Here is a 15455-nt window from a genome sequence, read left to right on the forward strand (position 1 = left end):
ATTTGCCAAACTTTTTGAGATTAAGTTAGAGATATTATGACCCTCTCCCGTGAACACTTCAGTATATATCTCTTAAGAACAAGAGTATCTTATAGTCTTATATAGCCTTAATTATCAATTCATGAAATTACACATGGATTTAATATTATCATCCTATACATAAACCATATTCAAATGTCTCCAATTGTCTCAATGGCATCCTCTATAGCAAATATTTTCCTGACACAGGATTTTATCCAGAATCACATATTGGCTTTAGTTGTAACATCTCTTTAGTCTCCTTTAATCTGGACTGGTTACTAATGCTTTTCTTGCCTTCCAAGACATTTTTGACAATTCTAAGCCAGTAACTTTGTAAAATATCCCTCAACTTGGTAGTCCAGTTGTTTCCTTAAGTAAATGTTCTGAATGTCCAATTTAAGTTGCACGTGTGTGTGCATGTGGGTGTGTGTGTCTGTGTGTGTGTGTTGAGGGGCATAAATAAATTGACATGTTTGCCAAGAATCAAACTTCCAAGTTCCTGATATGAAGTATTAACAAATCTAAGTGAATGCTTAGTCAGCTGGGATATTTAACTCAAATGAATAATATATTCCCCTGACACTGATGCAGGATTTTAAGTCAAAGCAAGGTAACAGAGGAGGACAATAAATAAATCTACGTATAATCCTGTGATAAGTAACAGACCATACAACCAATACTCAGTTCAAACATAAAGCTAATGTCCATCACTCACCAAAACAATCTCATGATTTTCAGGAATGAAGCCAGAGTATAAATACAGTTCAATAAAATGAGAGCTTCAGATGTCTCTGTGTTCATTTTCTAGCCCATGCTTAAATCAGGTAAGTTTATACTGATCAACACTTTCCCTACCCAGACAGTCAAGTTCAAGACAAACAGAAATAGACCAAAAACTGGTTTGCCTCTAGACACACCTCATCTAAGAATCCTTTCCTGACTAATTTTATTCCAAAATGATCTTCCCTTTGTTTTACATGTCACAAATATATACAGAGGGGTTATCAAAGGAGCTGAGAAATAATTTATTTCTAAGAAAACAGAGGGGCTATAGGTTCAGTTCAACCTGTTCTCTGTGCAAATGCTGTGCAAGAACATGTCACCAAATATATGTCTTATTCAGAGAATACATCATATAGATACGAACAAGAAAAGGCATCTGTCATGCCTAATCACTTCCTTTTGGAAACTTAACTACGTTAATAAATGTAGGACATGGCTTTGTTACACAAAATACTACCCTATAATATTAACTGTTAAGAGACTTCACCTTTTGTGGTCTCAACCAGTGCTACTCAAAGTGTGGTATACAAACCTAGTATCAGTTCACCATGTGGTAAGAACAGAAACTGAGACTATATGTTTACTAATTTTTAAGCAATTTAACAAAATATTTTTTTGTCTAATAAGTCTAATAATAAAAGTAGGGAACTGCATTGTGAATTTTTTAAATTTCATTTTCTAGTAATGCATTTTTAGTGTATTTACAAGTATCAGTCTCCAAAAAATTGGAAGGAAAAAAACACTGTCCCCTCACTAACAGAGAGGTTGAGGACTGGACTCTTCCATATCATATAGCAGACCAAGTATGTTCAAGTCCTTTGCATTCCATACCCTGCCCCAAAATTACCTATGCCACAAAGAAGACGCTGAATGAAGATTTGGTAAATGAATTAAATGACATTATAATAAGAGTTGAAAAAACATACAATGATAATAGTAGCTAAGAACTTTATCATTAATTTAAAAGTAATGCTATTAATTATTGTGTTATATGAGGTATGTATATACATATTATTATTGCCTATAATAGGATGTTTATTAGCATTTCTCCTCCTCTCAGAGAAATATGGTAAATAAAGGAAATTTTTTTTTTCAACGTTTATTTATTTTTTTGGGGACAGAGAGAGACAGAGCATGAACGGGGGAGGGGCAGAGAGAGAGGGAGACACAGAATCGGAAACAGGCTCCAGGCTCTGAGCCATCAGCCCAGAGCCTGATGCGGGGCTCGAACTCACGGACCGCGAGATTGTGACCTGGCTGAAGTCAGACGCTTAACCGACTGCGCCACCCAGGCGCCCCAAGAAATTTTTTTTTAATGTTTATTTATTTTGGAGAGAGAGACAGAGACAGAGACAGAGAGAGACAGAGTGTAGCAGGCAAGGGGTAGAGAGAGAGGGAGACACAGAATCCAAAGCAGGCTCCAGGCTCCAAGCTGTCAGCACAGAGCCCAACGCAGGGCTCTAACCCACAAACTGTGAGATCGTGACCTGAGCCAAAGTCAGATGCTTAACCACCCAGGTGCCCCAATAAAGGAATTATTTTGAAGAATATGTCTTAGGAGTAGTTTTTTAAATTGCTTTACAGATCCTAACAATGAATATTCTGGCAAATAAGCTAAATGAAAAAGAAATAAAATGCTATTAGTCATAAATATTCATTTTATAATTATGAATGTCACTCAAAACAGTAACCCAGTTTGGAAGCATGACCCAGGATAGTTTTGATACGTAAATTAAATCTCTAAAAAATACAACTTACTTCCTAGCAATGGTGGTCACTCGGATTCGTCTCTGTCCACTTGAATGCTGATACTGAGTCACAAACTGGATGGCACCACGCCCTCCTTGAGGAATTGGAGCATTATGCTATGTAAAAATAAGAGTAAAAACTAAGCAAAATCAATTACATTCTTATCATATAGTTACCCTAGCATTAATGAAATTCATTCTAAAATCTACCAGAGGGATGCCTGTTGCCAGTGCATACCAAACAGCTATGATTTGCCACATAAGAGAAATGGACCTGGGAAAGGGGGAAAATGATGAAGGATAGAGACATGACTCCAGCTATGATATCAATTGCAAGTAATATGCAATTCAGAAGGACATGAAACAAAATGAAGGGAGAAGTATAAAGAAATGATGAGATACAGAAAGGCATAAGTAAGGCAATTTTGCCTAATAGTAATTGGATAAAGAGAAATTGAAGCAAGTTCTCCTCCCCTCGTTACGAAAAATGAACACACAACTTTTAGGAAAATAATCACCTGATGAAGAGGTGACCGACAGAAAACTATTAATGAGAAAAGCCCAACAGTAGTATATAATAATGGTCCTCAGAAAGAAATAGCAAATGGTCAATAAGAGAAACTTTCTTCATGACCTTTGACAATTAGCATTCTTGCTTTTTTGATTTTTTTTTTTTTTTTTTTTTGGTAAGAACAACTCTTTTTCACATATTTTGACGCTTAAAGAAAAAAAATGCCTGTACATGTCTTAGGAAGGCTATTAATACTTTGTGGCTCATTTTATGCCTAAAAACTATTAATATGTAAGTCAGTAATTTGTACATTATATCGTTCTTTAATATGATAACTTCTTCCTGCAGCAGAAAAAAAAAATCTTTTCAAGTACTGGAATCTTTACCTTCCAATCCTTTTTTATGAATTTTGACATATTAAACTTTCTTGTAGAGATTTCATGTATCATTATATACCTTGTGACAACCAGGAGGAGCTAGATGCCTAATTACAAAAATAGCTAGAACAGAATTTAAGATTTATTTAGTCTTCAATTTTATATTAAAACAACAACAACAACAACAAGAAAACTGAGACTAAAAGTTGGGTTGTCCAATGCTGGGAATTTGCAGGTTTCCCTAACATCTCTTTCTATTATAGTTTATCCTCTCACCAAAGAGTTTAGTCTTGAAAAACAGAAAATGACAAACAAAAATTCCAAAACAGAATAAGCTCTAGGTCATAATTACTATTAGAAAAAATATGAAATATTTATGGCCTAAATTGAGTACTTCAAGATAAAAAGTCATACCTGATTGACAACCTCAAAATATATGGCTAAGGTTGTAGTGGGACTGAGTCCACATATCTTCCATTGACAAGTGCCACCTGTTCCTATCTCCTGTAAAAAAAAAACAAAAAAACATAGTACGTTTGAAAGCTAGAGAACACAATTTTTTAAGATTTTATTTTTAAGAGATCTCTATACCCAAGGTGGGGCTCAAACTCACAACCACAAGATCAAGATTCACATGCTCCACCAACTGAGCCAGCCAGGTGTTCCCAATTTATTACTATAATATACATTAAGGTAAAAGGGGGAGAAAAAACTCCAGTAAGAAAAACTAAATTTCAGGTGTCTAACTAATTTAATGAATGTTAAAAGTCTAAGATTTTTAAAGTCATATAAACTTATCATGAAATAAAATCAAGTAATTTTTACACAACAAAATTATAAAACAATTGAAATTCTTTCTAAATATTGATACACATTCTTAATATTGTAGACTTTAACAGTATAAACTATTTAGTGAAGTAATTACAACTATCTTTCTATCCAACTGTTTCATTGATATAAAGAGATATTGACTTAACACATAACATATGCATATATAGAATACAGGTTCTCTAGATCAGAATTCCATAAATCAAACACTCTGATTCCCAAAAAAACTTCTTAGATAAGAATTTTTACCATGCAAACTGCTTAAAATTAATTTTTAAACTCTGACACTTTACAGATGATTACTCACCTTATTTGCTCCATCATCCTCTCTACAGGTACATAATTCTACCATTTTAAAGTATACTATACATCCACTAGATGGGTAACAAAAAAGAAAGGAATTGAAACTAAAATCTGGCTAATTTGGTTACTTTGTTGGAAATCCTACTAACAAAAAAAATTTCAGATTTGACTTTCAGAAGTCTCCAAATTTCCAAATCACAGTTGTTGGGTTTTTTAGGCACACTGGGGGAAGGAATAACTTAGGCATAAAAAAACAAAAGACTGGTGACAGCACGAAGGTTTTAATTTAGGGGTAGATGGTAAAAAGGGTATGCATAAAGAGCAACCACAGACAGATGTATACTAATGGAAACGGAACCACATTCTACTGAAAAACTTAGCCCACACAATAATTTTGAAAGGATTACTATAGGCTGTCATTCCAAGTCTATTGTTGGTCTGTCCTTCGAATTAACTAGATTTTCTTTTTAGAGTAAATTAAAGGTGACTTACATTTTCAGACACACAAGGTCCTTTAGAATTGAGAGACACACAGGGTCCAATAGCTCCTGAAATCTTTATTTCCCTTGAGGTCTGCAAAATAAGCATACAGTGAACACTTTAGTGTCCTCAAAGATAAGTTCAAATATACATTCAACTATAAGTACATAAGAATAAAGACATCTGGGGCGGCTGGGATCAAGCCCCATGTCAGGACCCACACTAAGTATGGAGCCTACTTAAGATTCTCAGTATCTCTCTCTCTCTCTCTCTCTCTCTCTCTCTCTCTCTCTCTCCCTCCCTCCCTCCCTCCCTCTGCCCCTCTCCCCATGCTCACACACTCTCTGGCTCTTTAAAAAAAAAAAAAAAAAAAAAAAGAATAAAGACACCCTTCCACATTTATAACCCAGAGGTTAATGAAAACAAACTAATGTTAAAAATAATAGGGGCGCCTGGGTGGCTCAGTCGGTTGAGTGTCCGACTTCGGCTCAGGTCGTGATCTCGCAGTCCGTGAATTCGAGCTCCACGTCAGGCTCTGTGCTGACAGCTAAGAGCCTGGAACCTGTTTCAGATTCTGTGTCTCCCTCTCTCTGACCCTCCCCCATTCATGCTCTGTCTCTCTCTGTCTCAAAAATAAAGGTTAAAAACAGAAATTAAAAAAAAATAATAATAATAAATCAGGGGTGCCTTGGTGGCTCAGTTGGTCGAGTGCATGACTCTTGATTTTGGCTCAGGTCATGATCTCATGGTTCGTGGGATCAAGCCCCACATCAGGCTCTGCACTGACGGTGCAGAGCCTGCTTAGGTTTCTCTCTCTCTCTCTCTCTCTCTCTCTGCCCCTCCTCTGCTCATGTGCATGTACATACACTCGCTCTCTCTTTCTATCAAAATAAATAAATACACTTAAAAAAATAACAATAATGAAATCAGTGGACACTTCTAGGTTTATAACTCCCAAATTTACAATCTAGCCCTGACCTAACTTCAATACTCTATTTCCAGCTGCCCATAGGAGGTCTCCATTTGGTAATCTCACCCTCAATTCAAAATAATACCATACCCAAAATTCATACATCCTAATTCTAAACTTTAAACACTATCTTCTGTTTTTCCTCCTGTAGAAAATTTGTCACCAAGATTGGTTTCTTTCCAATCTCTGACACCAAAATTTAAGCCACTGTTAGTTTCCATCCAAGAAAACTAGAAAACCTAATTCACTTTTCCTACTCGAGATTCTTCTTCCTGACAAACTGAATACCATTGTCAGACAAATTTTACCTGAAACACTATTCTTTATTAACTTACAATTGCTTCTTCTGGCTACACATGCATCACCAAAATACAACTGACCACATAATTAAAACTATTTCCCTTACACTGCAATACAAACCATCCACTCTCACTGAAGTTTCCCCAAATATACCACGCTGATTCTCACTTCTTTACCTTTCCTCACATGGGATCCTACTAAAATGTGTTTTCCTCAACGAACTTAAATTCTGCCATCTTTCAAAACCACTGTAACTCACTATAAAACCATTTATCACCAAGAATAAATTGTGTCCTGCATACATTCATTTTTCTTCCCTAAACCTTTATAGGACTTTTATAATCTACTGTTATTTCATTCTATCACAAATGTTAATTTTATCTATCAAAACTAAGTTTCTTTTTCTTTTTAATTTTTTTTTAACGTTTATTTATTTTTGAGACAGAGAGAGACAGAGCATGAACAGGGGAGGGGCAGAGAGAGGGGGGGACACAGAATCTGAAATAAGCTCCAGGCTCTGAGCGGTCAGCACAGAGCCCGACGTGGGGCTCAAACTCACGGACCGCGAGATCATGACCTGAGCCGAAGTCGGATGCTTAACCGACCGAGCCACCCAGGTGCCCCAGTTTCTTTTTTTTTAAAGTAGGCTTCCCACCCAATGTGGGGCTTGAACTCACAACCCTGAGATCAAGAGTTACATGCTCCACTGACAGCTAGCCAGGTTCCACAAGACTTAAGTTTCTTCTTAAGAAGCACTGTGCCTTATATATCCCTTGAGATCCTCATAATTTCCCTGCCTAATGCTATACACATAGCAAGCATTCAATAAAATAAAAAGATTACGAAGAAATATTTAATGGAAGTTCAAAGTCAATGATTTTGTAATACACTTTTATAACACTAAACTTTTGGGTTTTTTAAATCAAAATTTGAAGTGAACAGTATCAGGGAACCTGGGTGGCTCAGTTGGTTGAGCACCTGACTCTTGACTTAGGGTCAGGTCATGATTCCACGGTTGTGGGATCGAGCCCTGCATCAGGCTCTGTACTGGGCATGGAACCTGCTTAGGAGTCTCTGTCTCTGCCCCTCCCCTGCCCACATGTACACACATGCGCATGCACTCTCTTTCTCTAAAAAAAAAAAAAAAAAAAGAAGTAAATAATATCAACAACCTACTAATCAAAAAACAATTACTGATTATCCAAATGGAATAGATTTCTCTTCAGTTACTGATTCCCAAAATAAAATAAATCTAGCACTCACAGAAGCAAATACAGCACTAAAAAAGAAAAAACACACTTAAAAAGTTAAATCCTATATAAAGAAAAAGCAGTTAAAGGAAATTTTACCTATATAGTATCTCCTTTTCCAATAATTATTTGTAAATGCTCAAGTAAAATTTCATGTACATTTTAATGATGATACATTTTTCTGGTAAACAAAATCTCTACTTTTAAAGTCTATATTGAATTTGATTAATGATATTTAAATATTATGGTCAAGACTACAAATTTCTTTTAATAACATACCACACATGTCAAGTTTTGATGCTTACCTTTATTTCTAATGTACCACCAAAGCCCATTTTAAACTGTCCATGCATATCTTTGGTAAAAACTCTTTGAAAAGTCTGCTTGAATAAGGAAGTGTTGAAAGAGTCACCCATTACCATGTATCCTCTGCACAGAAAGAACAAAAAATAATATATGTGACACAAGTACTGGGCCTATGTGTTAAAACCAGAAAAGTAAATTACCTCTCAATACTACCAACAAATTTTAAAGATACTTTCTAAATGTACTCTACTACCATTAATTTTAAAAACTCAAATATATGAGAATATCTTCACCCTACAAATAATCTCAATCCTGAGAGCATCTGAGTGCCCCTAACACTTGCATTTGTTCTCAGTAATTTATTAACATTATTTTTTATAAATAGATAACACATCCACATACTACAAAAATTCAAAAGATACAAAATGGTACACAGTAGCAAATGTGTCTCTTCCATCCCAGCCACCCAGTTCTCCAGCACACAGTCTCATTCTTGAAAACAAATATATACCTGTATATGTATATATATGCATATACTGCCTGTGTGTATCAATCACATCAGACATAACAGGATCATGAAACTTAGCGAAGAAGAATAGGAGGATGCTGTGGAACGATTTTCACTTTAAGCACTATGTACATGTACTGTACAAATTTTTTCAGTAAGCATGTACCTGTTCTCATTTTTTTAAGTTTTAAAAAACATTAACTATCAAATAAAAACAGTTCTGAGGTACCATTTTTTCTCTAATAGATCAGCAAAAATCACAGTCTGATGACATATTCTGTTGGTGAGGCTGTAGAAACAGTTACCTTCATACACTGCTGGTGGGAATGCAAAATGATGCAACCTCAACACAGGGGAATTTGCCAATATCTAACAAAATTACACTTGTGGTTTCTCTTTAATCTAGCCAACCCACTATTAGGAATCTATCCCAAAAATATTCTGGCAACAAAAACAAAAAGCAAATATATGCACAAGGGTATTCAGTATTACTAGTTATAAAAGACTGGAAACAATCCGGAGGACCATCTATTAGAGACTAGGTGGGTAAAATATGGTACATCCACACAATGAGGTAATATACTGCCGTAGACTACTATCTAGAATATAAGTGAAAATGCAAAGTGGATAAGGATATGTAGAATTTTCTCCTGTTCTACAAAAAGGGGATAGATACACCCATAAACTCATATGCATACAAACATTTACATACATTTGCTCATATTTTTAAAATATTTTAAGTAGCTTTCAAACAATACAATAAAAATTAAAATAGGCAAAAGAATAAAACTGATATGGCATAATTAATTAATGGTAATTTTATTTTTGACACTGGATTTATGTTATCTCTGATGTTATTATATAGTATATATCTTTTTAAATGTTGTTTTATCTATATTTGTCACTGGTATACAAAAATATAGTTGAATTTTGTACAACGACCTTGATCTAGAAGTCTTGACAACTTAACATATTAATTCCAACAGTTAGTAAATAGGTTCTTTTAGATTTTCTACTTTTATAAACATCATCTATGATGATCTATGTTATCACTATACCTGGTGATATGCATCCTACGTTAAAGACAACTTACACCACCCTACTTATCTTTTCCTTTTCACAACAAACCTCCATGAAATAACTGTCTATAACCTCACTACTCGGTGTGGCCCTTGGTCCAGCAACACTATTATCAGCAAGGACCTTGTTTGAAAAGGAGAATTTCAAGTCCCATCCTATGCACAGCCAATCCAGAATCTGCACTTTAACAAGATAACCAGATGATCTGCACATGAAAGTTTGAGAACTTGTAATCTCTACCAGCTGTTTCCAATCCTCTCTTTCTGTTCTTTTTTTTTTTTTTAATGTTTATTTATTATTGAGAGACAGAGAGGGACAGAGCATGAACATGGGAGGGGCAGAGAGAGGGGGAGACACAGAATCTGAAGCAGGCTCCAGGCTCTGAGCTGTCAGCACAGAGCCAGACGCAGGGCTTGAACTCACAAACCACAAAATCAGGACCTGAGCCAAAGTCGGACGCCTAACTGAGCCACCCAGGCACCCCTCTGTTCTTTTTCTAGTTCACTCTAAGTCAACTTGCACTGCTTTTAGATTGCTAAATCTTACAATCTCATCCATTTTTACTGCTATTAAAAAAAACACCAGTGGGGTGCCTGGGTGGATCAGCTGGGTAAGCATCCAACTCTTGATTTCCACTCAGGTCACGGTCTAACGATTCATGGGATCAAGCCCCATGTTTGACTGCACGGACAGAGCAGAGCCGGCTAGAGATTCTCTCCCTCTCTCTCTGCCCCTCCCCTGCTCATACTCTATCTCTCTCAAAATAAATAAACATTAAAAAAAACCACACACACACACCATATTCTGACAACTCCCACATTTATGTCTCCAGCCCAGATCGATCTTCTGTATTCTATGTTATAATATCAAACTGCCTACTCAACATCTCATGGATATCAACTGGCATCTTAAACCAAACATGTTCAGAACTAAACTCCTAATCTTCTCCCCAAATACTCTTCTTTTCACAGTCTTACTCATTTCAATAAAAGGCAATTCAATTCTTCCAGTAAATTCCTTTGATTTTCAGTTTTCCCCAAACCCTGATCCAATCTATCAGCAAATCTTCTACTTCTAAATATATCCAAAACCCAACCACTTCTCAGCCACCACTTGGTATTCCTGCATTCCTATTCACCACTGAAGGTAAATGGAGTCAGATGATCCTTTTTACAGCATTACAGATCATATCACTCCTCTACTGATCTTACTCAAAGTGAAATCCAGGGGTGCCTGGGTGGCTCAGTCAGTTAAGCATCCAACTTTGGCTCAGGTCATGATCTCACAGTTCGTGGGTTAGAGCCCCGCGTCAGGCTCTGTGCTGACAGCTTGGAGCCTGGAGCCTGCTTTGGATTCTGTGTCTCCCTCTCTCTCTGCCCCTTCCCCGCTTGTGGTCTGTCTCTGTCTCTCTCAAAAATAAATAAACATAAAAAAAATTAAAAAAACAAAAGTGAAATCCAAAGCCCTTACCATAGTCAAAAGACCATCACAATCTGTCCCTCTCACTCACCCTACTCCACTACTGTGGCCTCTTTGCTATATTTCAAACGCCCTATGCATGTTCTCAACTTTGCCCTTGCTATTCTGTTTGAACACTCTTCCTTCATCTATGCATATGGCTCACTACCTCATTTCCTTAGGTCTTTGCTAAAACCTCATCTTCAATGAGGCCTTCCCTTCTCACCCCTTTAGAACTGCAAACCTCATTTCCTGCATTATTATTCTCCTTAACGTTTATTACCTACTGACATCCTATCTACTTTACTTGTCTCATCTCCTCTCACTAGAACTGTGCATCCAAACATGCGGCTATTTAAATTTACATGTAAATGGGGCACCTGTGTGGTTTAGTCAGTTAAACATCCCACTTTGGCTCAGGTCATGATCTCGTGGTTCATGAATTCAAACCTTGCATCGGGCTCTGTGCTGACAGCTGAGCCTGGAGCCTGCTTTGGATTCTGTGTCCATCCTCTCTCTCCATCCCTCCCCTGCTCACACTCTATCTCTGTCTCTCAAAAATAAATAAACGTTAAAAAAATTTTTTTTAATTAGAAAATACAAAAACTTACATGTAAATCAATTAAAATTAAAATTTTAAATTCAGTCCCTCAGTCACACTCACCAGATTTCAGTGAGACAACACAGAGAATATGTTCAATAGAAAATTACACTGAACACTCCTACACTGGAAGATAAGCTCCATGAGGGTAAATATTTAGGTTTCGTTCATTGTGTATATCCAATACCCTGAACAGTTTGATACATAGTAAGTGCTCATTAATATTTATTAGATGAATAAAATTAAATAAATAAACCTGAGAAATGAATTGACATACATAATTAAGTTTTTTTAATGTCTTTGTATTTTTTATTTTTTTTTTTATTTTTTTTTTAACGTTTATTTTTGAAACAGAGAGAGACAGAGCATGAGCGGGGGAGGGGCAGAGAGAGAGGGAGACACAGAATCAGAAGCAGGCTCCAGGCTCTGAGCCATGAGCCCAGAGCCCGATGCGGGGCTCGAACCCATGGACCGTGAGATTGTGACCTGAGCTGAAGTCGGACGCTTAACCGACTGAGCCACCCAGGCGCCCCTGTATTTTTTAGAGAAAAAGAGTGTAAGCAGGGCAGAGAGAGAGGGAGACAGAGGACCCAAAGAAGCCTCTGCATGGTCAGCACAGAGCCCAATGTGGAACTCGAACTCATGAACCATGAGATCACGACCTGAGCCGAAGTCGGATGCTTAACCGACTGAGCCACCCAGGAGCTGCCCTAATTGAGTTTTTTAAAGCCTATTTAAATTATCCCCGAAGTAATGCTTACCAATGCAAGAGGAAGGAACACTTCCCAACTCATTTTATGAATCCGGTATTACCCTGATGCCAATACCAAAGACATCACAAGAAGAAAAATAAAACAACTATAGATCAAGATCCCTTAAGAAGATAGACACAAAATCCTCAAAAAATATTAACAAATCAAATCCAGCAATATATAAAAAGTATTATTCACAAATGAGATTCATCCCAGGAATACAAGGCTGGTTTAACACATAAAAATCACTGTAATACAACATATTAATAAAAAAAGGACAAAAACCATGTGATCATCTCAATAGATGTAGAAGAAGCATTTAACCAAACCTAACACCCTTTTATGACAAAATCCTCAACTAAGGATAGAAAATCCTTCAACCTGATCAAGGCATCTACAAAAACCCACAGCTAGGGAGCCTAAGTGGCTCAGTCGGTTAAGTGTCCGACTTCAGCTTAGGTCAATGATCTCACAATTCGTGAGTTCGGGCTCCGTGTCAAGCTGCTGACAGCTCAGAGCCTGGAGCCTGCTTCGGATTCTGTGTCTCCCTTTCTCTCTGCCTCTCCCTGACACACACTGTCTTTCTCGCTTGCTCTCGCTCTCAAAAATAAACATTAAAAAAAAAAATTAAAAAAAAAAAAACTCACGGGGAACATCATACTTAACGGTGAAAGATGAAATGGTTTTTCCCTAAGATCCAGAAAAGGTAAATCTATAGACAGAAAGTAGATTAGGGGTCTAGGCTGAGAGAGAAGGAGAAGGAAACCGCAAAGGGCATTGACTGCTAATGGGTACAGTTACTTCTTGGGGTAATGTAAATGTTCTAAAACTAAATTTGGTGATGGTGCCTCAACCTGTGAACAGATCAAAAAAACCCACATTCAATTGTATGCTTTAAATGGGTAAATTTTATGGTGTGTGAATTATAACTCAAAAGCTCTACAATAATAAAACAATGACTGCAGGACATCAAGATGAACTTTTCAAACAGAACTTGTGCGTTTACAACTGAATTTTAGAAAAAAATGTAAAATGAGCTTTACAGAAAGCAATATCAAAAACTGTTAAGAGTTGTCCTGGAGTGGTAGAATGATGGCTGTTTTTCCTAAACTGTCATTATTGGTCTATATTTTGTAAACTAATTATTAGCCTATAATCCTAAAAACTACAAAAATTTAAATACATACCCAGTAAGGTTGGGACAGCATTTCATCTCCAGGAGACCTGTCTGATCTAATGCACAGGCATAGATATCAATAACATGACCAGTCGTAGCAGCTCGATTAGCCAATGCTTCAAAATGCTACAAAAGATTTTTTAAATCAAATCAAATCAATGTATAAACTCAACCATCCTATAAATCATTTTTCCCATAAAGAGATCAAAATGGCCTAAAAAAATACTAAAACTATAACCCATAATAATTTAAGTGTGATATGTTCTAATTTTCTATAATAGAAAACTCCTCATAAAGTGATACAATAACTTCTATAAGTCTGACACTTTCACATTTTTAAGGCATTCTAATAAACTCCTAAATTAAGCTAAACTTGGAGAAAAGGTATAACAAATATCTTGCTCTTCATACATAAACATAGTAGAAGAGGAACACAGAACTCTTTTTCTTGGCTGAGTCCACACCCAGATAACAAAAACACCAAAATACAGAAAAACACTAACAAAAGCTGTAAGATAAACAAATACAAAACATTTTTTGAAGCTCTAAGAAAACTTCCAACCTCAAAAGGGAAATCTGGTGGCAGGAAAAAAATCCAGTAATAGTGACAAAAATTATGTTATTATTTACACTTTTAAAAATATTATGACTACCAAAAAGAAGTGTTAATATAGTACAACTAAACTAAAATTGTAAACTCCAGAGAATTTTTTTTTTAAAAAGGAACACTAACAGCAGAACCAATTCAAGGGAGTCAATAGTCAAAAGTGAAAATGTACTAGCACAAACTCAAATAAAATTAAAGTTACATGAACAGAAAACAACCCATAAGTCAATGATGGACTATTCACCCTCTGAACAAAATACATATCTAGAGGAAGCCTCTTACAAATGAAAAACTGGAAAATTCAAGAAATTTTTCCTGAAGCAGGAAAGATATTCTTTAACATGAATATCAAAAAAGGCACACAGGGTTTCTCTCAGGAGTAATCTTTAAAGAGACACTTACTGGGGAAAAAAAAAAAAAATACAACCACAAAAAAAAAAAAAAAAGAGCTACCTACTGGTGCTACTATTAAGTCTTTAAATATTTACAAGCAGAAAAATTGTAACTTAAACTATCAAAAAAAAAAAAAGAGACTATTTCTCCAATTCTGAACAGTAGTTACAGCATCAGACTTCACAATATCAGATTTCTTATTATAAAGTATGCGTATTCTTCCTCTTCCATCAAATGAAATTTTTCTATTAAAACAAAAAACTTAACCAAATTACCTTTGTTCCCTTTTTAACATATTTGGCATTGTCTTTTTCAATGTCATGCCATGATCTTATAGGTGTCTTCAATTCATCTCCAACCACCATTCCAGGCCCCTGAGTGGCTGGACCGCCAATGAACATCATGATACGAGCACCAGTGTTGGGAAAAGTACACTATCAGAAAAAAGTAACTTGTCAAAAGAGTTTAAAGGAAGATACAAGGATATATATTTCTAAAAGTGAATTCTGATATATTCTTTCTAGAAAACAAGAAAGCATAAATTATCCAAGAATAATCAAATGTTTAAAATGAAATTTAGGGGCGCCTGGGTGGTGCAGTCGGTTAAGCGTCCGACTTCAGCCAGGTCACGATCTCGCGGTCCGTGAGTTCGAGCCCTGCGTCAGGCTCTGGGCTGATGGCTCGGAGCCTGGAGCCTGTTTCCGATTCTGTGTCTCCCTCTCTCTCTGCCCCTCCCCCGTTCATGCTCTGTCTCTCTGTGTCCCCAAAATAAACAAAAACGTTGAGGAAAAAAAAAAAATTTAAAAAAAAAAAAAAGAGATTTAAATACATGGTATTTGAATACCTTTCTTTTGAAATCTTATCTTAAATGATAGTGCCTTCCTAGCTTTAAAATAATTCATATGGGGTCCCTGGGTGGCTCAATTGGTTAAGCATCTGACTTTGACTCAGGTCATGATGTACAGTTCATGGGTTTGAACCCTACGTCAGGCTCTGTACTGA

At 36.3% G+C, this 15455-nt stretch overlaps 1 protein-coding gene across 5 annotated transcripts in view; it reads right to left on the reverse strand.

The window, feature by feature from the left end:
- SEC23A (SEC23 homolog A, COPII coat complex component) overlaps positions 1-15455 on the reverse strand; it is a 66878-nt gene that overhangs the window by 31544 nt on the left and 19879 nt on the right. For all 5 annotated transcript variants that reach the window (XM_027065621.2, XM_027065622.2, XM_027065620.2 and 2 more), the window contains 6 exons: positions 14729-14887; positions 13464-13579; positions 7877-8000; positions 5064-5144; positions 3855-3944; positions 2563-2669 (listed from right to left, as the gene is read on the reverse strand). In XM_027065621.2, coding sequence (XP_026921422.1) covers positions 2563-2669; positions 3855-3944; positions 5064-5144; positions 7877-8000; positions 13464-13579; positions 14729-14887 — 677 coding nt within the window. The remainder of the gene's footprint in view (positions 1-2562; positions 2670-3854; positions 3945-5063; positions 5145-7876; positions 8001-13463; positions 13580-14728; positions 14888-15455) is intronic.

The sequence above is a fragment of the Acinonyx jubatus genome, chromosome B3 (assembly GCF_027475565.1).
Source record: "Acinonyx jubatus isolate Ajub_Pintada_27869175 chromosome B3, VMU_Ajub_asm_v1.0, whole genome shotgun sequence".
NCBI lineage: Eukaryota > Metazoa > Chordata > Mammalia > Carnivora > Felidae > Acinonyx > Acinonyx jubatus.